At 39.4% G+C, this 26605-nt stretch overlaps 1 protein-coding gene across 1 annotated transcript; it reads right to left on the bottom strand.

The window, feature by feature from the left end:
• Positions 1-406: 406 nt before the first annotated feature.
• LOC118164113 (plasminogen-like) lies at positions 407-26038 on the bottom strand. Its single transcript, XM_035321406.1, has 19 exons — positions 25881-26038; positions 24416-24551; positions 23114-23220; positions 20720-20834; positions 19641-19813; positions 18952-19081; positions 18706-18824; positions 16988-17150; positions 15974-16104; positions 14946-15105; positions 13204-13385; positions 12085-12233; positions 11269-11362; positions 9559-9676; positions 7894-7968; positions 6738-6878; positions 4636-4742; positions 3007-3152; positions 407-1982 (listed from the first exon to the last, which is right to left on the bottom strand). The coding sequence occupies exons 1-19, from the start codon at positions 25927-25929 to the stop codon at positions 1821-1823; spliced, it is 2457 nt and encodes an 818-aa protein (XP_035177297.1). The 5' UTR covers positions 25930-26038; the 3' UTR covers positions 407-1820.
• Positions 26039-26605: the final 567 nt, after the last annotated feature.

Raw genomic sequence — 26605 nt, 5'->3', positions numbered from 1 at the left:
GTATCAGCTTGTCACATGCTCAGTTGATCACACAGAAGAAAAGTGAAAGAGACCCACCACCATCTCCAGCTCGTCTTGGTCAGAGCACAGAGGTCTGTGGCAGTGTGAGAAACTGCATGCTAGGGCCACATCCTTTAAAAAAGGTGGCCTGTTCCCGTGGCCATGGTGGGAGTACACAAACGCGGGCAGACTGGAATGAAGGAGAGCAGGAGCTGGGAGAGGGAGACAATATTCAGAATCTTGGAAGGAATCCAAGAAGATATTGTCAAGAAAGGCTGGGTTAGATAACAGTTACTCAAACAGTATAATAATGACCAATGGAAATAGCTGAGTTGGTCTTAATAGAAACCATGAGGAACTGATAGAAAACATCAAGGAGTAAGTAGAGAATCTGCAAATGTTTTTCTTTTTTAAACTTTTTTTTTTTTTAATCCCAAAATGAGTTTATAAAGCCTCATCTCCAAAGAGTTCTTTAGAGCAATAATAAAGTACCTAAGTACTGAATATAGACTTGTAGTATACTTCAAATCAGACACAAAATGGGAAGCTAAAACATATAGAAATACGTGTTCAGATTACAGATCCACCAACAGGTGTACACTTCTGCTATTAGGACAATTCAAAAGTGGTGTTTTTTAAACTGATACACAGAAAATTGGAACAACATATGCGAATGATGGAACTAGCTTCAGTAACTGACTTGGAGTCAATGGGACAGGTGGGTTTCTGTTGCTCCTGCACGTCTCAGCGATTTCCTTTGGTCGCTGCTTGAAGAGACATTTTCTAACCCAGCCTTTCTTGACAGCTTTGATAGCAGTCTTTTTCCATAGCTCTGAGTGGCAACCAGGCCACGTCTCTTGGCTCTGGGAGGCTTGACTAACCTGGTGGTTCCCTTGCTTTCTTCACCTCCCTGCTGCAGAGCACACAGGGCATGGGTTGCCAAGCCTAATGCGTCAAGCAGCAGTGCCCTGGTGCACAGCTTCCCTTGCCCAGCTTCCCTGCCCTCTGAGACATCCTTGCCTCTTCTGGAAATAAACTGAGAAAGAACAGTTAATTTTAATTCCTAAAGCCAATGTCAGGGATGAACTGTTGGTGTTGCAAGTGAAAACAGGTTTTTTGTGCAAGTGCCACACAAACATGTTAGATGCCATCCAGCTCACCACTTTGCCCACTGGAATAGATAACAATTTTTTCCATACGAATGTAAACCCAGGAAATTTAGGTGATTGCACAGCACAATTCAAAGCTTGTCTAGGGTGGTGAGAATGGGGGGAATTAGCCCCAGGGAGAAGCAAAGCCACCAGCTCCTGGCAGCATGGTCACAGTGTAGCCTGTCCTGTCCTTACCTAAGGTGGTGGCTGAGTTTGGTTGATACCTTCCCAATCCTGGAGAAGAAGCAGAAAGGGGGACCTGTGACAGTGGTGGGTACAGGAACATGCTTGTTTGGGAGAAGGTTTATTGCACAGGTTTTTAGGAAGACCTAGTGCCTAGAAATAGGCCAGTTGCTTGCATGTACAAAGCAGAAAGGTGGGTGTCTGAAAGAAAGGAAGTCATTTTCATGAGCTGGAGCATTTCTCAGAGGAGAGGTTTGAAGCAGGAACCTGACAGCCACTGCCACATGCAACATGGCTGACTTACCCGTGCACAACACTGACATGCTGACAGACAGTAATAATTGGTCAACATAGCTATTGCTTTGTGATAACTACTTATTCTCAGCCAGTAACAATATTTATTAAAGATTCTTATGGATTATTTTGATTTTTAAACTGTACTAGGAATGTCTTTTCTGACACAGAAAAGCTAGCCTGCATCCAGATTCAGTGGGCAGCCATTACATTCTTGATCCAAGAAAGAAAGCTAGGAATTTGGACAAAACCAGTAGGCTTTGATGGCTGGCTACAGTCTAGTCCCCAAGAGGTGACTCCATATTGGACAAATCTGTCTTTATTTTGGCAGACCAGAGGTCCTCCAACTTCAGCCTAGGGACAAGAAGAGAGAATAAGGTAAGTCCTCTAGTGATGATACTCGACATGCAAACAACAAAACATTGGCAGGAATAACATTGTGGTAACTCTGAAGGCCTTAGAATACAGCTGGGGTGAGGGCTGTAGAGGGAGGGGGAGTGTTTTCTTCTACCTATTTCAACAAAAATTGGTGGAAAAAAATTTTTTTTTTTTTTTTTTTTCCCAAGGACACAGGCTGTGCCTTTGGTCTGAAGAAGAAAGACCCAAGTACCAATCACAGATATAAGAATAGATCTCTGTGAGGCCAATTGCACAACAAAAGGAAGTCTTAATTTTCCACATCCTCTGACCTAATTGGTTCCAGACCAAATTAATATAATCCTTATAATGCTATTTCTTAAACTCCAGGCATGGTAGGATATGAATACCTTGTGCAGTAGTTTATGTGCCTATCAGTGAATGTACCATCCATACTCTCAAAGATGGCATTTGTACTAGCACTGAATACCTGCTCAGACAGACTAGCATTTACTGACTCTGTCACCAAGCAGTCAACAGCTTTTTATTGAAAAATATCCAACGTGATAACCTCTATTAAGAAAATCACATTTTAAAAGTCTTTTCATGTGCTTGTGAAAATTAGAAAACTGGAAGCACTTTGAGCATTAGCAATCAGGGCGTTAAATAAAAATGTGGTACAACACCAGGTGGACACCTGAAGCATTCACTAGTTTTCTGTCTCTGTCTAGGAACAAAGGAAAGTGCAGGTAGTGTACCACAGGCTTTATTTGTGCTGGGATGGGATATTCACAGTCCTGGGCTACTATCAGTAGGATATGTCAGGATGCCTTTTGGAGAGAAAGGAGAAATTACCCTATGCAATTTCCCAGCTACTCTGGTTGGCGGTGTGAGGGAAGAAACAATGCCCTGTATACCTCAGGACTCATGCAGAGGCCTTGAAACACTGAAGCTATTTCTGAGCCTTGAAAACAAAAACTGACATTTGATGCGCTCACACTCAAAGCTAGATTATTCTTACCTCGCAGTAACGTACACTTCCAAAAGTAAATCCACCGCAAAATTCATGATTATTGATACTCCCATGTAAAAAGTCAGGGCGATGGCATATTCTGTTTTCAAGCACAGGGAATTCAATGTCTTTTAATGTCTTGCCTGCATTAGTACCTTTGTGAAGAACAAGACAATGCACCTGTGAATGGTAGCCTAGGCACTGTGATGCAGGGAGGTCTGAGTAACGAAGGACTGGGATCTGTCCCCAGCTCCACTATAGATGCCGGGGTCATGAAGTACCTTGCTAAATCTTTTAAATTTTCTGTAATTGGATCATGCCTGCTCTCAATAAGTAGTGATTATTCTTCTTTGCAGAGAGTTTCAAAATACATAAAAACTGATGCTTAGTATGCAGAAACATTGCGCCTATTGTAGGCTTTCATTATTCCATCCTTATTTCAAAGGGGAAAGGCCTGGATTTACTTTGCATTAATCTGAATTCTTTCAAGCCTAAAGATAGTGTTTTCCAGATAAGCAAGTTTTTTTGAAACCAAGGTTGAATTTTTCCAAAGCAGAGTGTATTTAGATGTGGGACTCTAGCTCTGCTCCCCCTTTCCGAAACTAGTTGCATGACATGGCAGAACCCTCTCCTACTGCTTAAAAGCAACGATGGTCTGTTGATTTTCCCACCTTAATGCACTACGAGAAAAAATCTAGCCTGTACCATTTTCTCGTGGCTGTGATCACAAGAACATGGCAAGCAGCTGCCACCGTGTGGCAAGCTAAACAAAAGCAACAACAACAAAAAAGTCCACACTGGAGAAAAGTGTTTCTTGATGATGCTGATGATAATGATTCTTGATAATGCTGCAGCAAAAGCGAGTGGAAAATGGCTGGGTAATCTCAGCCCCTGAGCACAGGTAGAGTGACAGGTGGGCAACAGGAGTCCATGTAGATCAGTTTTTAATGCTAGACTCTGAAACAAATTCAGGTGAAGGTTTTGCTGGCATTAAAAACCTTCACCTTGAATTCCTTTGCCTGTGTCCCAAAGGTAGCTGGGTCTGAGTAAGCTCTGACTGAAAGGAGCCACAGTTCCAGGGTTGCTCTCTTGTTTCAGGAACAAGGCCTTAAGGTTGGTGCTTGCTTGTATATCCTACCTGTCTGGAATGAACATAGGTCCCTGAAGAAGACTCTGCAGAAAGTAATGTTTAGACCAAAGGAAGGCAAGCACAAGCTTCATTCATATGTTAAAAAAACTTATATCTGAACATCAAAGTTAAAGTCAAGGACATTACTTGACTATTGTCCTTATTTGTGCAAATACAGCATACATGTAAGCTGAAGAAAGACCAAAAAAAAAAAAAAAAAAAAAAGGGAGAGAGAAAAAAAGTAGAAAAGTCGTATGCCTCATTTACCCCTGCTTTCTCTTGTTTAATTAATTCAGTCAATGTGAGTGATGGGGGAAAGGGGGGTGGGGGGACACAAGGTCTGAGAGAAAGAAATTAATAATGTTGCCCACTGACTTCTGACTTAGTTAAGTCTTATATTAGTTAAATCTTAGATAAAATTTGTTTTTCCAGGCCCCCAAAGTACATATAGTTTGGAATTTGGATTAAAAAACCCTCCTAAGTTTTCAGCCTCACCGAATATGCTTTACCTCTTGTTTTTCCAAAGGCAGTTAGAAAACATACTGAGTTTCTTTCCACCATCAGACTTGTTTCAGGCAAACAAACTGGTTTTACATGGTCACTAATTCTTACAGGACTGGAAAACAAAGAAAATAAAATACTTATAAAAATGTTCATCTGCTTGTTCAGTCTTCCTACTAAATATGTTGTGCCAGGAAATGGGTAAATGGGGAAAGATGGACAAGATGACAGCATCTTAAAATTATATAGTTGATTGTAAGGTGGTGGCTGGTCACTTACTGAAAAAAGAGGTTACAAATGAAAGTCTCTGAGATGTGTCTGTGGGCACAGGCACAATGCGAGTGTATTTGCAGCATAGCGTTAGCAAGCTCATGTCTGGTTACCCAGGAAGTGTAATAGGAACATGTACAAGCCCAAGCATAGCCTTAGCACCCCTTACAGGTGGGGTGAGCCTGACTTGTCTTAGATCCTCTGTGCCTCAGAGGCTGTGGATATTTTCAGGACTTCATAAGAAGAGAGAAGGTTCAGCATAGCAAAGCTGTGTCTGAAGAAGCTGTTAAATGAGATGTACCGCTCTCAGGAACCATCCCTGCAAAGGTTGGTCATGCTTTTTAAAGAGACCTGAATAAACTCCAAATGTTGGGTCAGAGTAAAATAAGCCTTTATTTATATGGCCTCTCCTCAGGCCCAGAAAGATTTTCAGCGTATGTGACATGATAGCTGACAAGATCTCCAACATCCAGGAACTAATAAATCCCCCGTTCCTAATCAGGCTGTGCCAGGGCCATGAGCCCCCTGAAGATACAGGAGAACGGAAGACTAATTGGAACTGACTCTGACCCATTTGAAAGTAAAAATTTCTTCAAAACAGTGATCTGAATGAGACATGAATGAAACAGTCCAGAAAGACCAGAATGAAACAGTCCAGAAAGATGGTAAGCAGCTCCTGTGCTGAAGCTACAGTTCTGCCAATGCCATTACCACCATTTTGAACTCTACCCTCCAGATCTCTGAAGCTCAAGATGGGAATTTCTAACCTCCACTCTCTCATAGTTCCATGAAATTAATCCTGCATAATTCCTTATTCTTTTAGGAATGAAATTCAGTTCTGTATTTTCCAAAGCTTGTTCATTCACTTCTCAATAAAGCCCATTTTTGTAAATAAATAAAAAAATAAAAATCCTGAAAATTGATATGCAAGATAGGCAAGAGGAGAATAAAGTGAGAACGCTCAGCTTGGTGGCTTAGTGGAATTTTCATTAATCAAGCACCTGAGAACCTCAGTTCAAAATTTAGTGAAATTGTTCTAAATTCATGAAAGCTAAAAATGTTATGGTGAATGTTTTAAAGAGAAATGTCCTCTCAGGTCAAACACAAGCTTTTCATTCTCTTTAATCTATGTGTGGTGAGCATAAGAACAAGAGGAAAACTAATGACTAAGAAAAAAAAATTGCAGGAGCATTCCAAAAGGAAACTAATAACATTGAAATAACTGCACAGATTTCAGAGCAGACTGCTCAGATGCCTAAGCAAGACACAAAAGAGGGCTTCAGGAAATTACAATTATGCACAGGAATTTGCACTATATCACAAGTTGGGTCTGATTTTACTGAGTTTTTGGCCACATCTGGTGCTCATGAAACATTCATATGACCTGGCCTGCAGCATTGGCAGGTAAACTGGACCTTTCCACTTGCTCCATGTAGAAGCTGTGGTGCTTCTTGACCAAAACTTCAACCGGTGCTCACAGTCCTCATGGCTGAGCAGAAAAAGCCTCCAAGCAGATCCTCCAGCCACAACTTTGCTTTGGTTTACCTCCATACTTTCTGTTTCTGTGGAGCCACCACTTAGCAGGTAGTGAGTGGAATCCCCCATAACAATCCCTCCCATCCTAACTGGGGTTGTCGTTCCTAAACCGTGCATGTAGCTCACACAGGTTCTGACAGGGGGGTCTTTCAGGAGGACAGATGCTCAGTATTTGCCCTTGAACAGATGTGTAAGCTAATACTCAAAGGGACTCTCACACTCTCACACAAATCTAGGCTAAGGTAACTCATGACTTCAGAGTAAAGATGTAAAAAGGAGTGGAAAACTTGGATTGAAATGGCACCTGTGCAGCTTTAGCAGGGCAATGTCAGCTCCGCTTGGTTCCTTTAATAATTTCTGAACACTTCGGATTTGAAGGGATGGCTCTGCTGCGTTTAGATTCTGTATCCCAAGAAAGACCATATAGGAAGAGGGATCTGTTGACCTGGAAGAAATGACAGTGGCAAGGTTATACACCCATGCATAGAATCAGGAATGTCACTCATAAAATTTGCTCATTTCCCAGGAGAACTGCAATAAACAAGATGTCTAGGCTGCTGTTTGTAACCATGGATGTCCACACTTACTCTTGGGGAGGAGAAAAATTAGATTTTTTTTTTTTTTAAACTATTTGATTTTTATAGTAATGAGAAGTCCCATGAGCTGTAAACAATGTGGCACCTTCTTGCAGTGTTCATAACTGCTGAAGCCCTGAGGGTCAGCTGCTAGCTACAATTTTTCCAAGTGCAATTAGCACCATCACAGCTGCCTTTCAGCATGCTTTGGGGTGAGGGATACAGCAGATGGAGGAGGTAACCTCTGTTGTGCTCTGCGTCTATTTGACTGAGACAGAAGCAGCAAAAAAATCTACCTGCTGGAAGATAGAAGAAAAGACAGGAATTAAGGCATAGGTTGGGAGGTTGTAGCAAGCAGCTGGAAATTTCTTGACACAAGACCTGGTTCTGCTCTAGCCAGCCTCAGAGGGAAAGGCTTATTTCTCTTTGCATCACCAAAAGATTGATGGGAGCAGTTAAACCACAGCTTTTAAAAGCAGTAAAAAGAAATGGAAACAAAACAGGGACCCTGCATACTGTAGGGCAAAAAAAAAAAAAAGACCATACTAGAGTACTTGCAACTGTGCTAGGTAACATTACTTTGGATGTGACTTTGGTATTCTATAAACTTCTCGTGTCTCAGTAGAATGTATTGTCTTTATCAGTCATCAGTGTTATTAAGGCTTTAACTTATTGATTCCCCAAGACACACAGTTGCTCACTTCAGACGTTAGAGATGCTCCTTGCTTGTTTTAACATGGAGAGACTGTGCAGATATTGCACAGGCCAAGGAATCATCCTCCAAGGTCAGCAAGTAAAGTACCTTTTCAGGTACATCTTGCACTTCTGTTGATTTTCTCATCCAGCTGTAAGGAATGCTTGTTACTCATTCTAGTGGATACTCACTCTTGCAAGCACTGAGCTGCAGTAAGGACCCACTGTGGATGTATCAGAGTGCCAGAACAATGGTGTGTGTTGGTACTAGAATAGAGAAGACAATAATCGCATTAATCTAAGACTGCATGGTCAATTCTCTACCACCTGTGCTGTGCACAATAGGAAACACTAGCTACTAGCAAACAAGCAATAAGCCCCATATTGAAATCTTTTAACTCTCAGAGATTGTCTTCTGCCAATCGCAAGAGAAAATAAATGCAGATTTTCAAAGGACGAACTTTATCTGCTTCAGAATATGAGAGATATGGACAAAAATTTGATACCCAGGTGACATTTTTGCAACAATGTTCCAGTTTAAAGGTGTACTCTTGCTTTCAGGAATTTAATAAAAGTAATTGCATTTCCTAAAAATTTAACTTGTGATGTAATGGGTTTGTCCTGATAAGTGATTAAGAAAAGGCTACATCCTGCTTATCTGTGGGGATGTTTTGGTCTAGTTTTTTAAATAAGTCTTGCTATGGACTTTCAACTTTTCTTGGGATATTGTTTTTTATGGTGATTGTCAACAATTTTATAGAAATTTTCATTAGCCTTTTTGTATGGGCTTCTTCATGTCCTGTTCAGCCACTCTGCAGCTGTGGAAATGCTAAGCATAAATCTTTTTTTTTTTTTTTTTTTTTTTTAATACAGAGAGACAGTGATCTTCACAGGACTTCTAGCACAACTAGAAAAGTCACAAAAGCAATTTACATTTGAACATTCTTGGGCTTAAATCCCCCATTGCAGAATGCAAATAACTGTCATTATCCTCAGTGGGAATTATTCCTTCCCCATTTCGGTAAATCAAAGCATATTCAAGGTCTGTGGTTCAAATTTGCCCTCTAGAGATTAGCGAGAAAGTGCAGAGTTTGGGGCTAATGACTTAATAACAACTACCTGTCAACATTATTGTCCTGGTTTCAGTTAGGACAGTTATTTTTCCTCCTAGTAGCTGGTAGGGTGCTATGTTTTGGATTAGGATGAGAAGAGTGCTGATAACATGCTGATGTTTTAATTGTTGCAGAGCAATGCTTACACCAAGCCAAGGACTTTTCAGCTTCTTGCTCTGTCCTGCCAGCAGGCAGGCTGGGGGTGCAGCAAGAGCTGGGAGGGGACAGACCCAGGACAGCTGACCCCAACTGGCCAAAGGGGTATTCCATACCATCTGACGGCATGCTGAACAATATATAGGGGTGGCTAGCCGGGGTGGGGGACCGGCTACTCGAGGTTGGGCTGGGCACTGGTCAGCGGGTGGTGAGCAATTGCATTGTGCATCACTTGTTTCGTACACACTATTATTATTATTATTATTATTATTATTTACTATCTTAATAAACTGTCTTTATCTCAACCCATAGGCTTCACTTTCCCATTTCTCTCCCCCATCCCAGAGAGGGAGGGGGGAGGGTGAGCGAATGGCTGTGTGGTGTTTACCTGCCGGCTGGGTTAAACCACAACAATTACGACAAAAAAAAAAAAAAAAAAAGTTAATTTTAAATGTAAAGTTATTTTATGTAGAAACCAGGTCCAGTCTCCAGAAGCATATACATTGTTTCATACCAGTCCCTTCCTGATACCTGCTTCTTGTGAAACCCTGGTGCTCACTAATGGTGATACACTCTGGAACATCAATACCTTGCCCTGAGACTGACATGCCAAGGCCAAGACCCTGGAGATGCATCACACATGCCATACTGCTCACAGGTTCGCCCACTCCTCATTGGGAATTTTCCACAGTCATGATCAGAAGAAGCTACAGCATTAAAAAAAGAAAAGAAAAAAAAAGAAAAAAAGCTACAATGAAAAGTTTTAATGCACATCTATAATGCCATTCACAGTGCTATCTGATGAAAGGGAAAGAGATAAGGCATTTTTATATCTTCTTTAGACTTTCATTGTTTATGTTCTTTAATAGGAATTAAGAACAAAGAAATAACCAGAACCCTTGGACTACATTATATTATCATTACCATGAGCATTTTAACCTGGAGCTAATACATCACCTTTGACATAAAACATTAATTTACCTAGCAAAAATTGTCAGCTATGTCAAGTACTTGGATGTCATCAGATAACATAGGTAAAACCACAATGAAAATTTGGGGTGGAAGTTGAAGGGAAAAGAGAGCTAAAGCAAGTAAGTTTATTGCCCAGATCAATTCAATATAATAACAATTTCTAAAATCTTCAAAACTTTATAGGCTACACCTTGATCAAATTGAAACCAATCACTGGATTATAAATATAAGCAGATATTTTACCAGCTGTGGTATCTGTTGTTTGTATACCATTCCTTAATTTTTTGCTGTGCAGCCCTTACATCTGCTTGGCAAAATTAATGTGTACAATCATAACAGATTTCTGCCTAGATGAACACACTATATGGCCTGCATGAAGGATATCACATCTAATGGAGTGATCACTCTTCACTATTGTGTGTTGCTACACTGTCAGAGTAGAGACCTGACCTCTAGATGTGACTATAATACAATTCATGCATGAAATGAAGAAATAGATTTTCCATATCTCCATCATATACATATATATATGTGTGTGTATGCATATCTGTAAATACTTGTCAACATTCAGGCAAAGAATGAAAGAGCAAAGTGAGTTGTCTCTAGCAGGTGCACCAAGTAGTGCTCTCAGGACATTACAGGTGTTACTGGTATCCATTGCCAGAACACCACAGAAGTTAAAACATCTTTTGTTGCTGAATTTTCAGCAAACAGCACATCCACTCAGTGTAATGCTTGCTATCCCAGAATAGAATGAATGAATGAAGGAAACCTGCATAAATATCCAGGACCAATTTCACTACCTTCCCCAAAAGAAAGGCAAAATGTCAAGGGACAAATTACTTTAACATCCAGATCAGAATAAAAATGATGAGTCTGATACTCCCAGCTAACATAATTGTTTTAGCAGGTTCTCAATGCATTAGTACTGCCACAAAGTGCATGGAAAGACTAACATGCACAACAAGGAAACCCTCTCCTGTATTTGAGGACTCCAGGGAAGGAACACCTCTTTCCACAGCTTCACTGGGTATTTCAAATTCATCTAGCAACTCTGAGTGCTTAGCTTCACTGATAATAAAAAGCATACGAATTGTTACCTATGAAATCTTATTGGTGCTTTTGGCACCAAGCTATCTAAACTTTGGCTGAATATTACAGGCATCTGATTTTGTCAAAATGCCATACATATCCAAGTTCAAATCTAAAGCTACTGCATACTACAGTTATTTCTTGTTGGACTCAAAACTTGTTGGACTCAAAACTTTTTGTAACTGCCATGATAGGTTGTAAAAGAGAAAACAGAGAAGTCTTTAAGGATAATTACAGCATCGCGGGATTTCACAGTACTCCCATTTTTTGTCTGGGTCTGTTGTGAAGCACCAAACACCATTTACATCTCCATCCGGATTCCTGCAATACTATAATGATTACAAAAACAAAGAATGAAGACTCCAAAAATTAGACACAGAATAAAGAAGTTTATGGGTACATGCTTTCTAAAAAGTGTTAATAAAAAATTTTGAATTATTTCCCCCAACCATTTCTTCATTATATGTTATGTGTTTTCTATTGCCATTAAATACAAAATTCTAGTTTTCTGTATCTCAAAACCAATAGTAACATAAATATGACAAAGCTACTATAATTTTCTTCATCCACCAAGAGTCAGCCTAGCTCTAGTGCTTTTTAAGGTCTTCTGAAAAGTAAAGTTTGACATGGGATGATTAAGTGCTTTGAACTAAAACACCTATTGTTGTCTTAATCCCTCTACTGAAGTCAGTGAGAGCAAATTAGGTCAGCCCTGAGAGTATGCCAGAAACCTGCTCAGTTGGTGACAAACAGCAAAACACATTGCTCTGGTGCTTGCAGAAATAAGGAAAGCCCTGCATGATTGTTTCTGCATTGTTTGCATGTCATCATCAACCTTATGCTGTACATCTGTGCTTGAAATAACAATATCCTAGGTAAAGTTAAATGCATCATTCCCTCTCCAGCACTGCTATAGGTCTAGGATATCAACATGATGACTTCCAGGTACACTTAGCTTGGTCTATAGAGACTCAACATGAAGTGTTTACTGAGAGGTCATGGAGAAAGGCAACAACGTTCAATGACATCAGGTGAATTAGCAGCTGTTTACATTTTTATCCAGGCCTGCTCTTGGATGAGTCAGAGGAGTAAAGTATTTGTGGCTATGAGGGCTCTGAGAACTCCACTCTTGACAAGTCCTGCCATTTCCAGTTTTTGCTACTGTGCCACGATAGTCTTTACCATTGCCATTAATGCAGTCTGTGGAAAAAATAAATAAATAAATAAAAAAGAAATGATTGTTACCTGTTGAATCTATATATGGTGGTGGTAAATAGAACTAAGCCAGATTAAGTACTTTCAGGATTTACACGCTCTTTACTGTCTAGAGTAGAAAGACAAAAATGTACTCTGGGATGTGATCTCTTAGTTTGTCAAGACGGATGTCTTCCTGGACATACAGAGTAATATAACTGCAAAAAAATTCAAGGAACTTCAGGCTAAATATCTTCTGTAACATACTGCAAATATCTGAAAAGACTCCAAGATCCTTGCTAACCTAGGATCAGTAAACACTTTTCAAGAGAAAAGCATGTTTAAGAGTCATCAGCCCATTATACTGAGAGAGCTGTTGTTGCTGTCCAAGGACATCACTTCAGCTACTTTCTCCTGTTGCATGTGAGTAAGAGTACGCTGACTTTTAGGAGTGAATCTTTTATCCAACCCTACCAAATTCCCTTGCAAAATAAATATTCAATGGAAAGCTCTGCCGAACATTCTAAAAAGTCACACTGCTTTGACCAACAGGGGCTATTAATTAAGGAAGCATTGATGAAAGACAGGGCAAAAGCCTTCCTCTGTTGGTGTATACATTTTGAATAACATGGATGCCGATGAACAATACAGCAAGATAAGGGCAACACCCTAAAAACATAAAGCACAGCAAAAGTAAAATTCTCATAACAACATTTAGTGTCATTTTATTTCAATAATACAACTACAGAAATTGTTGTCTATTTTCTTCTCAATCCCCTAAATGAAAAAGATACTCCACAAAAAGTACCATAAAATGATACAAGCTACAGGATGTAATCTGACAGCAGTACAGTTCTGAAAGCTGGAGGAGCGATATAACTCCTATATTCTAGTACTACTCAAGAATAATCTTGAAGATTGCTATTTGTTTTATCCACAGACTCTACGGGAGGTGACAGCTATAGCCATCTGTTACCAGACATGGTGGGTGTAGTCAGGACAACACTTTGTGCCGTCTGGTCATTTGGTGTGGCTTCTTCTGTATGATCATCACATCTCCTGAGATTGCAGTACTCCCATATCTTGTTGGGGTCTGTGGTGAAACACCACGGGCGGTCATCACCGTCTGGGTTCCTACAATAGTTCTCCCTCAAATCCCTGTGAAAATAGGTACAAATATTCACGCTCATGCTGCATAAGACAGAAAGTAATAATAGGAATACCCTGCCAAAAAGAATATGTACTACATAGAGATAAACACATTTATTAATTCTTTTACTATTGCCAGGTATCCTATTACCATCAAAAACATTAATGGCTGTGATACAACTGGAGAGTTGTATTTCCCATGTACATCAGAGTCATGAATCTATTTATACATATGGAGATGTAATTCAAACACTAGTTTAAATTCTGGCTGCAGTATGTCAATGTGCTGAGTAGTTAAATAAATGCCTGATACGACAATAAATTTATTTCAAAGCACATATGTATGAGCATACACAATTGTGTGAATGTGCAAATTAGCAATAAATACACTATATACACAATATATATATATTTAGTGCCAGAGGGTTCTTTCTCATATGAAGAAGAATGGAAATTAAATACTCATGCAAATTATTGTTAACATTTTTATTTCTTAAAAACAAACAAACAAACAAACAAACCAAACAAACCCCACAACACTTAATTCAGTGAGAACACTCCCATGACTGAACTTGCTGGGGCAGGGGGAATTAGAGTTCTTTTCTCCAACAATTTGCAGTTGTGCTATTTCCCTATCTTGAAAAAAGCTGAAATGCTTTTTTGTTTGTTTGTTTTCAGATATGCCAGAATAAACAAGTTCTACATTTTCACAGCTAAATTTCATTTTTTAACAATGTCTGTGAAAAAAATATGCCTCCTTTGAGTATATTTCAATATTGTTATTTTTATGATAAAAAAGACTGAAAAATTCCAAATAAAATTATTTCGGGTGACATTATTAAAAAAAAAAAAAAAAAAGACAAAAAAATAGAAAAGTACTAAAGTTCCTGCCCATACTTGTATTCCACCAAGCAGTGATGGATTTCATAGCAATTGTCTTGTTGCTGTTGTATGCTTATTAACAACTGGCACATTAGTAATTATGGTTAGATGTCTAAGTTGTTACTGATCCAGTATTTTTACTCTGAATAAGAAAGTAAATAAATCAAGTGAAAAAAATCTCTAAATGAAATTCTGGATGCCCAGTTAGAACCACAAAGAACATCTAAAATGATAGTTCTAATCATAATGCACTTGTCTGTGTATTTTGCGACACAAATGCCGTGTTTTCCTCAGATGAAACAAATAGAAAGGTCCCCATGAACATCTCAAATTCTTAACAAAAGACATATTTCAGTAGATGCCCAAACTCTGGTTACCAGGCCTCCCAGATTTGGTTACACCAGCTCAGGTTTATGAATAAAGAGGTACAGTGGTATTTTACTAATAATTTGAATTACAGGTAAACACAGCTTTTAAAAATGAGACTAACAGAAAATGTTTCTGCATCTTGGTAAAATGATAGTGAAGGAAATTCTCTTTTACAGATACATTCCCTATCAGTTTTTTAAAGCATAGATGTGCTTTAAAAATAAAAAATAAAATAAATAAAATAAATAATATAATAAATAAAAGCAAAATTTTCAGCAATGGTCACTGTCAGAGCAAAAAAAAATGAGATAAACATACGCGTTTGGGAATTTTTCCAGGATCTTTTCAAGATTGTGTGGGGACTTGGAATTCCAGGCTTGGCATTTCCTTCCTGATTCAGTGATGGAAGTTGTGCCACGATAACTCAGGCCTTTGCCTTGATAGCACTCCTCCACCTGGGGAATCTGTGCAGGCACATCTGCAGCAAACAGCAGAAACCGGTCCCTTGCATCATGCTTTTATGTTCATATTGAATAGGCACAAGACAACATTAAACACACAAGAAAATAAAAAGGATTGACTCATTCATACAGAGGGCTTCCTGTGAGAACATCTCAGCCAGTGTGAAAATCAGAAGGGCATTTCCAAAGATATTTAGAGATGTCACAGATTACCCTTATATGTCAGATGCTGGCTGGTGGAAGGTGCATTCCTCTGTTTCATTTTGGCATTTGTGGAAATGTTTGAGTTGAAAATGAAAAATCCTCAAAGGTTAGAGATGTTAGCTATTTTGTCTCTGAAATAATTCTAAAATATAGATGACTTTAAACTCCTGTTCTTCTATTATTTTTTGATTGCACTAACACTTTCTTGTTATTTTCTGTGCTTGAATGGATGAATGTTTTAGATGAGATTTTTATTATTGTTGGACTTTGGAGCCTACTGTCCTCTCTTCCATAGTCACTTTCCAAAGATAGGACTCCCTTTTATTTAGCACTTTAAAAAATCTCTTTAGAGCTCTTTTCCATTCTTCAGTGAACTTGCTAGAAATACCCTGCCTTTGGAGGAAAAATAAAGGAATAAAAAATAATATTTTCTTTTTGATATTGTAATTCTGCTGGATCAGCTGATAACTTACAGCCTTCACTGCGCTTCCTAATCATTGAAAGTCCAAAATCTGGCAGGTTTCCTAACATGCCAAGCATGCAGAGCAACTGCATTAACAACAGTGAAAAAGTGACTGAAAAAGATATGCCAGGAGAAACAAGAACTGAAATTACAATGAGAATCAAGAATTGTCTCACAGCTCTGAAGTCTTTATCTCAAGCACACTCCAGTACTCATACCAGCACTCCCTTGTTCTGTCCCATCACAAGGGGGAATTGAACAGTATTCCCACCGAACACTGCTGTTGCTAGTGTAGCACCAAGGCCTCTTCTCTCCATCAGGGTTTCTGCAGTAGTTTTCCTCCAAGCCCCTTAAACAGAAACACTGGCTTTAAATTATTCATGGAAATCAAGAAGGGTTATGTGCAAAAACTTAAAAATTACTGCATGCAGAACTCAACTCAGAGGTTAAATTTATTCTTACAGATGTACCTGTATTCTTACTCATGTACCACTATTCTGGGGCTAGCCAACAGCCTCTGAATTTCCTGTTTAAATGCTGATGTTATGTGAAGAACTTTTACAATGTTTATACTTTCTGCTCTTGTTTTTGAGCCAACATGGGGCAGTAAAAGCTGATATTGAAGTCACTGGTGTACCTGACCCTTACTGCAGGAACCAGACATGTCTGGATGTCACATGGTGCATGCTTCTCTCTGCTCTCAGCAGCTTTCTGCAGTGATGATGGTCAGGGTTTCACATGCCCAGGAAAACTTACAGAATCCATTTCACAACCCACTGGATCCAAATAGAGAGCTAAAGCCTGGTCACTCCCAGCTACCCATGCCTATTGACAATGCTCTATAGATCCAGCTCCTCTGACCTAGGAGCACCTTGGGCCTTGGAGCAATGCTCCAGAGTAATACACTGAAAGTCTGAAAGTGTGTTAAACACAGAGTCAATATAAAAGCACACTGCTTATATAAAAACAGTAAATACCTATAACTGTGCTGTGGGATGAGGAGGAATGCAAGTACAGGTGAGACAAGTACATGAGAACAAAGCTGCTGTTTAAAAAAAAAAAAATGAATGTAGAAAAAAAAAGAAAAGCAAGACCTGAACAGCAATATGAAAGGTGACAAAAGGTGAGAAAATATCATCATAACTCAGAAAACCTGTCTCCTCTTGCCTCTGCATCTGGTTCACTAAGGGTATGTTCTTGGGTATTCATTAAAATGAGGAGTCTCAGCATACTTGCAGGGATATCTGTCAGGAATCCAGCCATGTTTGTGAGGAATCTGCACATTCCAGCGCTGGCAAATGTTTCCCGATTCCGTGATCGCTATCCTGCCTCGATAGTCTTCTCCATGCCCTGAAATACACTGGGAACTCAGGCCAGACACTGGTGGGCGCATAGCTGTAACACAATTAAAAATAAATAAATTAATAAATAAATAGAAGAAGAAGATGATGAAAAAGAAAAAGAAGAAGAAAAAAAGGCAAAGAAGAAGAAGAAGAAACAGAAGAAAAAAACAGCTAATGAACGCCTTCAAATATATTGAAACCTAATTTATTTTTTGTAATGGTGAACGTGTATTTTTTTTCTTTTAGCAGAGATGACATTGGTGAAAAGCCATGGCAAAGCCAAAGTGTCCGTTATCACAAGCACTCAGACTGCCAAATGGGTGTCCTGTGTCTGCCCCTTTACATCAGTCAGTAAATAAGTTTGCTGAGACAAGCCAGAGGCTGTGCCTGCAATCCCTTAAGAGCAGAGCTAGAAAGGCAATAAGCAGTCTGTTACTGTCCTGTAAAAACAAGTGGGACGAAGGGAGCACTTTAGTATAATACGTCTAGGTAGGGTGGAAGGGCAGAAAGGATAAAGATACGGGCTAAGAAGAAATGCTGAGAGAAAGCACAACAGTCTTCTGAGGTAAGGCTCTGGCTTCAGTGGATTGGGAAAGTGAGGCAGAAGAAAGCATGAAAGAACATGAATTTGGCATGTGGGGAACATTAAAGTAAGAGTAATGATCAGAGCCACAGAAACTGTAGAAGCGAAAGAGAAAACGAACTTACAACGCATGCCTATTACATATACATTGTATATGTAATTTCCAGAGTAGACAAATAGGACCCTAAAGGTCCTATTTAAACTTTACTTTTTAAGCCCAGAGAGGCTATTGTATCTTTCACAGTCTACCCTATCGTACAGAAGTCTATATACTTACTCTTCTGTCTATAATTGTTCATGCTGAAGTGAACTACATCTAGCAAACACATGCGGCTGCTTAGAGCACTGTCAAGAGCAGATGTTAAAAAAAGAAAGCTCTAGAGATAGAAACGCAAAGTTTTTTTTTTTCTATCTTTTTTTCCCTCCTCTTTTTTTTTTTTTTTTCCAAAGTGCAGTACAGTTCTACTAATGGCACTGCTAATGTCATTATTCAGTCCTTAAAAATGTCCAGATCTAGTGTGCTCAACTTAATGCATTAAGCTAACTCAGTGATAAATCAGGTTTTCTCCTGAGGTCTGAGCTTTTTTCTCAGGATTTATCTCTCACTAAGAAAAAATCAGTGATGGCTGTGCTGGCCAAATCCAGGTAAAATATCACAGTATGGTCATGGTGTCTTCTGTGTTTTCCATGAGTCAGCAATTCACTTGAAAATTACCACCTGAGATTTAAGCTGAATGCTCTGCCCTCCCAGGTAAACTGAAAAGTAAGGTGGTTGAAGACAAATTTTGTTTTCCATAACACCTCTGGCATTGTTGCACTTTGCGACACCTGCACTCTCAGTGACCTTACATGATTTTATGCAACAGAAACACAGTGAATGGTTCTGCTCATTAATGTATAATTTGCCTGATTCACAGGGATTTCCTCAGGATGCTCACAGCTGTCATTTCTTGTCTTTCCTCTCTCTGCATAATCTTAATTAGAAGAGCTACCCTGTAGAGTGATCCCAAGAAGTCAGACTCACTGCAACGAGGAATGTTGCAATATTCCCAGCGCTTAGTGGGGCTGATGGTGAAACACCAAGGCCGAAGTTCACCATCAGGATTACGGCAATAATTCATCTTCAGATCCTTCCCTGGAAAGCTGCACATTGAAAATGGAAGATAGGTTTGTGAGTCAGCCTAGCCGTAGCAACTAGGCTGTCTGCAGGCAGGGTCTCCCAGGCACTGTGGAAATGAGCGGGGGCAGTTCAACGCTGGGTATGACTCACTGTTTCAGTGTATATCCATGCATATGAGGTTCTTGGGCATCCCAGCGCTGGCACTCAAGCCCGGACTCTGTTCTGGAAACATTTCCGTGGTAGTCTTCACCATTACACATCATGCACTCCACTGTGGGACCTAGGCAGAATGAAAACAAAGCAAGGTTTGCACCACCCCTTGAACTCTGACCCTGATCTCCTCATGAAAGACTACATCAAAAGGAAAACAGAAATAATAAATATTTGCTGTTCTTTTAGAGGGTTTTGCTCCAGGTGATGATGAAAGGAATCCAGAAGACCATATGAGTTACACCCTATTCAAATGAATTAAACTTTAGGGATATATATATTACTTGGGGGGGTCGCTTTGTCATATATCTGTGTGTACTGAGAGCAGCAGGGGTTCTGTATGTAACACAGCACTTGGGTCAATCTTTACTGTTGTTAAAATTAAACAAATTGTTAGGGTTAAGAGCAGAACAAAACCGGCAAATTATTAAAAATGTTCATTTCTTCTATATTTACAAATTATTTTGAAACTGGAACCAGTTAGGAAAACAACCTTTGTGCTGAGAAATTTTTAAGTTCCAGCTTGATCTAAATTTACATTTGAAACCAATTGGCAACAATACAGTAAGAGTAAATAGCAGCAATAGTATTACCTACTTGAAAGCCCCTTCCCTGAAAAATAAATGTACCTTCTGCAGCTTCTGCAGTGTGCATAACCTGTCCCTCACACTCCGGGATGTTGCAGTAATCAAATCTGATTGCAGGATCTGCTGTATAACACCAGGGTCCATTTACATCGTCATCAGGATTTCTACAGTAGTTCTCCTCCAGCCCTGCACTGGGGTATTTTTCAGGTGTAATGCTGCAATAGTATTAAAATTACACTTTAATTCAATCCAGTCAGTAGATCAGAAGGGAAATGTCCAGCTTTCTCAGCAATCTTTGGGCTCTATTCATTCGTAGCGAAAATGAGAGAAACAGATTCTCTGTTCTAACAGTTAAATGAAACCTGAATACCATTCTGTAACTACCATTACTAGTAGCTTCTTCCTAGACCCCAGCTGCCACTAATGAGCAATCTTGTAAGAACTATGCCAATCTCAAAGAAAATTATTGTCTTTAATACACACATCCAACTGATTAGTCAGCTAATTGCATCCTGAGGCTCTGTGATGTATTTTTCCTAAGGCTACTACTTGAAAAGTGGAATATTTCTAGAGTCTATTGACTGAATGCAAGTGGACTCAAACTTTCAGAGACTTTGAAGCAAGTGACCCTATGGTTTTACTTATAGCAGTCCTTCCAAAGAAGACTAACAGGTTTTTAAACAACAGACTTATCTGAGCGCTTCCAAGTTTCATTAGAATTAAGGCTAGTAGGGGAGTCATAAAGCTGGACAGACACCACTGCACATATTTTTCACACCTCATACAAAAGAGGGAAATTCTGGCCCTGCTGTCAAAAATAGCACAGTTTTTATTATGAATTGGTGGAAGCAGTATTTCACCTTCTTAAGAGCCCTAGAACATAGACAACACTTCTCTAGCTGACAATGCAGCCTTTCTTTATCCAGACCGTTGCAGTTCTCTGACAGTAGAATGAAAAGAATGAAAAGAAACAAGACAGATGAAGAGAAAATTGTGTCTTAAAAAGTCACCTGACATTTGGCTTTAATAACATGTGCTATAAAGTTGTTTATACACATGAAGTTGGAGAGGCTTGGAAAAGATTCAGAATGACATGAAGACAAATATAAATAATGCCATACTTTGGATTGTGGGGTGTTTTTTCTGCCCACTTCTGGCATGGAATACCTCTCCAAGTTTTAGCTTCTGTTCCTCTGTAGTCCTTCCCAATCCCTCTTTTACACTGTAGAAGGTAAACTGAAATGGAATTGGCTTTGTTAATTCAGTGGTGTTACAACATTGCATCTCTTGAATCTGAGAGTTTGCAGATTTAACTCTGAAGTTAATCACATTAGATTTACCCATGTTTTGAACCTCTTTTTCATGGAAACACAGAGATGTGATTCCATAAGATATTTTAAAATTAAATAGTTAGAAATGACTGAGCAACTAGAGAGGAAAATTATTGAAGAATGTTATGAAACTAATAAAATCAAGTTAGGAAAGCAGATATAACAAGTTATTATATATATATATATATAATGTGTATGAAATACATATTTATATTATCATATTACTGGGATAAAAAAAAGAAGGTCTTTCATCAACAGCTGGGAATTAATAGAAATTTATTGTTCATAAGCACATTCACAGTATGGGTATCATGCAACCATCCCTTCAGGACAGAGAATTTTTTAGTTATATGAATATGTTTGTCACAGAAGTGACACCTTTGATTCCTCTTAGACTCATACCCAGATGCTTTCTTGTGGGATTCTATGAAAGGGAGAATGCAAAGACCATTGATAATGCTCTTATTGACAACAGATACTGAAATATCTCCAGTCATTGGGAGTGAACCTCGTTTTCCCTTTCCTGTAATTTGTTTGCATACAGAGGATTCCCCTAAATCCCCAAATGAAAAATAGAGATGATAGAGCAATAATATGAGACCAACCTAATACGAAAAGCTGAGCCTTGTTTGGGCACCTTGCAGTGTGTGGCTGGGTCGACAACTGATAGAATCATAGAAGATTCCAAGGAGGAATGGACCCACAATAATCATTCAGTCCAGCTTCTGTCTCCACACAGGACCACCTAGAAATCAAACTGTGTGCCTGAGAGCATTGTCCAAATGCAGGCTTGGTTCCATGACCACTGCTCTGGGGAGCCTGTTCCAGTGTCTGACCACCCTCTGAGTGGAGAACCTTTCCCTAATATCTAATTTGAACTTCCCCTGATGCAACTTCACAACATTCCTGTGGGTCCGTAAGAAATCTTTTCTTCTTCCTTCCAGGGAGAAGAGATCAGTGCCTTCCCCTCCACTCCCCTTCCTGAGGAAGCTGTCGGCTGTAATGAAATCATCCCTCGGCCTTCTAAACTGAAGAAACCAAGTGACCTCAGCCCCTCTTCACACATCTTGCATCGTCTGTGCTGCATGTCTTACCAACATGCCTCTTCTGAGATAATATATTTCCGAGACTTCAAGACAGACTTACTGTCTTTATTTGCAAATTCAAGTTCAGCCTGGGTGATGCCAGCTGTGATAATTAGGTTGCTTCTGAAAGCTGAGTCTCACTTTTACAATACACATAATCAGTCTTATGAGAAATATCTTTGTTTTGAGGTGAATCAGGACCATTACAGATAGAAAATCGTGCTATTTGGATTATCCAGATACTTCACAAAGATGGTGGCAGTGATTTGTGATTTTCAGAAGACTACAGAAGTCAGCACATGAAGATAAAGAGTATGAATCAGAGCTACTTGGGTTTACATTCAAAGATAAGGAGGCAGAAAAGATAAATATATTAGGCTATTCTATGGTGACATCACCTGATAAGGTTTTTTTTTTTTGTTTTTTGTTTTTAATTCCATTATGAAGATATCAGGTGTGCACAGACACACTGGACTCATAAGGAAGTTCACAAGATAAGCACAGAAGCCAAGAGTGACATCTCAGATCTTTCACTGCCTTCTGTGTCTCCTTTGTGGTTCTCCATGACTGACAGCAGGATGTTTGAAGGGAACTGCAGCTGAGACAGAGCTGCCTGCAGTATCTGCTGCACTGGGTGCCAACAGAAAGTAGATCTACCTGATAGATAAAGTATTTCAGTCAAACAATTCTCAACTGAATTATTACACAAAAATTAGACAGGTGGGTATACAGATAATCCCATAGCCTTGAAATTTTGTATGACCAGGGACTCCGTTAGCTCAACGAAGCAGAGGACTGTGAATACTTAGTGGAAAGAAAGGCATTATTTTTACTTTGGAACATGTTTATTCTGCGGGGTCTCAGTAACATATGACTAAAGGAGATTGGACTGAGTCCAGTCCAAATCAAATGTAAGAATCCTTGATGCTGTATGGGAGATTCTCTGGCAGATTCAACCCAGTTCATAATGAGTGCAAGCCCACCTCACTGAAATTGTCACCGCCTGCAAATTTTTGCTCCATCACTGAAGCAGAGAAGGCAAGGATGCAGTTAAAACAGGCTTAATATGTAAATGTATAATGTTATACTACATACTTACTTCTCTTCTCATAGAGAACTGAATCTGTGCTGCTGAATGTCAGTGATGTTTTGGTATTTTCAGCCAATGTTAAACACTGTAGCTTTTTCCTGGTGAATAGGAAGGCCCTGTTGAAATTGAGAACACAGAACATAGGAAGCAATATTTTTAATCTGTTTCAAATAGTTCAATTGGTAATTTATTTTCTAGAAATTATTTTAATGGCACTTTCTTATACCCACTTACATCTTTCAGAGACTGTATTCAGTACTTGAGACACTAAGGGACAGTGACATTTTCTGCTGCTCTGAAGTGTCTGACTTTTTCAGGATGTAAGGTATGTGAATTTATTTGAAAATGAATAAGTTACTGTGTGGGAAGCTAGCTACTGGGTTGGCAAAACATTACCGATGGCATTCTAGTTGCTCAGGTTAGTGCCTTTCCCTGCAATGAACTGAAAACATCTCTCCACTCTTTTGTGAAACAAGGCAACGTTCAGCTAAAGAGGCATAAATAGCTCTCCAGTTAGCATTGAATAAGAACAGGAAATTGGGCATTTACTACAGAAAGACTGATGCACTGTAAATCCACCCTTTATTTGACCTTGTGGTAATTTATGGGTGGAGAAAAGCCACAAGCCAAAGGCACAGGCATGGGCAATGCTGCTGTAGGCAGAGCTGCAGCACCTGGCTCCTAACTTTATCCTCCATCACCAAGGGGTGCAGATGGTGCCATCAGCTCTTCGGGCAGCTCCTGTTGGCTAGACAGTCACCTGCCCTGACCTATGGAGGAAAAAAGCTGGCTTTCCAGGAGAGCTTCCCATGATCTGACACTCGAGTGACAGTGCCTTGTGTTCCCCAGGCACTCTGGACTTGTTTTACTCAAATGTGTTCATGTAAATCCCATGCTGAAGTTCCCATCCTGGTTTCTGAGTAGCATGTTATTGAGTTGGATGTATAGAGCAAAAAGGCTGAAGAAGACTCAGTATTATTGCATTGCAATGTTTCTTGGCAAAAGTATGCCTCCCTTCCCTATGAGTGCTGAAATTAAATATAAAATAAAATTTTAATAAAATAAAATAAAATAAATACTCATTTTTCTCTTCCAAATCTTCTATTTCCAACAATATGTGCCAGTTATTCACCTTCTTAGCTTGTGTGTGAGTGTGTTTGTTGTTGGCTTTTTTTTTTGGTTTTGTTTTGTTTTATTTTGCTTTCCATCCAAATTTGAGTGTGCATGCTTATTTCTGGACAACAGTAGGAAGATGTCATTGATCAGTTAGTCATCCACAAAGGCATAGCTTAAAGATTCAACAGAAATTACCTGCAACTAAAATTTCTTTCAGCTTCACATTTCTCTGCGCATTCTATTTCATTATTTGTCTCGTAAAACTGCTTATTTCTAGTAAGGATCCAAACACCATCCGTTCTTAAATAGTCATCCAGTATATCTCCTTTCACTACAAGGGATGAAAAGGAACCAGGCATTAAAAATGAGAATGCTGCAGTTAAGATCTGTGGCTTCAAGTCCCCTTTTCCACATAGCATTGACAGGTGAAGTCCTTATTTATTTTGCGTGATTCTGGGTGAAAGGCCATAAATTCTGAGGAAATTTCTGTTTCCAGACACAAGCACAGCTACATGGACACGTCATAGGAAAACAAACAAACAAACAAACAAACACAGCAGAAGGAAGATATAGAAATGAAGCTCTGAATGGAGTTATGTATGGGTTTAAAACTGAGAAAAAGAAATATGATAAAACAGAGTAACGGGGAGCAGAGAGAGGGACCAGTCAGAGAACGATGGGAAGAGGTATCGATATTAAAGTTTTGGAGAAGCATGGATTGGGATGATGTGAGATTATATCCTCCTTTATGGAACCCACAATCACTATAGTTTTAATGATCACCAAATAGCTGCTTGTCCTCAGCTGTCTTGCCCTGGAGCAAGAAATCTTAATCATAAGATGACTGCATAGCTTTTTACAATGGTCACCATGTTTTTTTTGTTGCAATGGCTCGATTAGACTCAATAATGAATCTGTAACGCTGCATCTAAGTTGCAACAAAGTAATCCAAGGTTAAAAATTAGTAAATCAATTAGTATGATTATATCGGAAAGCCACAGATGCATGAGATGTGCAGAAATACCTGCTTATAGATTTAATGATTAACCCTAGAAGGTTTATGCTCATAAAGAAGTTTGCCACCTAATCATTTTTTTGTTTTTATGTCTGTAAAGATTCTATGTTTCTGTTCCTAACTTTAACAAAAGTTTATTTCCATATCCAGCATTAGGACACAGAGTTATGTAAGACATGTGATTTAATTATTTCAAGATTAATTATTTGTGATTTAATTAATTGTGATTTATTTACTTCAGTTATTTAATTACTTCATTATTTTTCAAAATCAGTTATAGACACAGGAAATTCATAAGTGTTTTCTCTGGGGAACCCCAACCCCTGCATCAGCAAAGGGGCTTTTCTCCACTTACATCCATTTTCTCCTTACGCCGATACCTAGTACAGCATTCTCACAGGCCATTTGTTCCCATGCGCACACCAAGGCTGTTGCTCTTCTCATGTCTCTAACAAACACACCAGAGCAACCACAGCTCTCCCTTTGTTCAACAGCAATTCTTGCTGGCCAGCAAGCCCCAAACCCACCAGCATCCAGGTATGTGGTGACACGTGGGTTTGGGGATCCATCTTCACAATATGGAGCTTGCAAGCGTTTGGCCCCCATCTCACCCACACAAGTGGAAGGAAGACAAAGGACTCTTACCTGAGCTGAGCACAAAAAGAAAGAGCAAGGCAGCTTTGCTAATTCCCATTTTGGCCCAGCTGGCGGGTGCTGGAAGTTGTGTGTGTCGGTGCACAAAGTTTTATTGACTTGCACTGGAGTGAGGCGGCATCAAACAAACAGGGCAGGCAGATTAAGTTAATCATTCTCCCATGCTGTGACCCCCTTTGCTGTGGAGTGGACATTCAAACAACCTTGAATTGGATATATTACCAAATCAGGCTCAGACATTTGTATTATTGGATGCTGGGAAATGTGAAGGCACTTTCCTGTTTTGTGAGACATGTTTTTGTTCTCAAATTGGTTGGTCTCACTTTGCTAAAGCACCTCCATCTGGAGGTGATGGTGGTGCAAAGTATGGGAACTATCTCCAGGCACACTTTAATTCTGTACAGTCATGTGTATTCTGCCTCAGGCTGCAATGCAATTTTCAGTCACAGACTTGCACAGTTCAGGTTGGAACTGATTCTGCTTTACAGTGCTTTGTAAGCCACATCCTAAAACCAGACACAGATAACGTTAACTCTTTCTCAGAATTTATTTCAACAATCTTCAGTTTCCTTCCTGAACAGAAGAAGCTTCTTTCCCTCAAGTTGTTTTGCATTTCTGGGTTATTTCTGTTGTTGCTTGTTCCTAACTTGGGAGGAAGGGTTTGCTTTGGTGCAGTGTATCATGTACTTTTATTTCCCAAGTAAAGCTCCTGAAAC

The sequence above is a fragment of the Oxyura jamaicensis genome, chromosome 3 (genome assembly GCF_011077185.1).
Source record: "Oxyura jamaicensis isolate SHBP4307 breed ruddy duck chromosome 3, BPBGC_Ojam_1.0, whole genome shotgun sequence".
NCBI lineage: Eukaryota > Metazoa > Chordata > Aves > Anseriformes > Anatidae > Oxyura > Oxyura jamaicensis.
The sequence above is the reverse complement of the archived record's forward strand: the minus strand, read 5'-3'. Positions and strand labels throughout refer to the sequence as shown.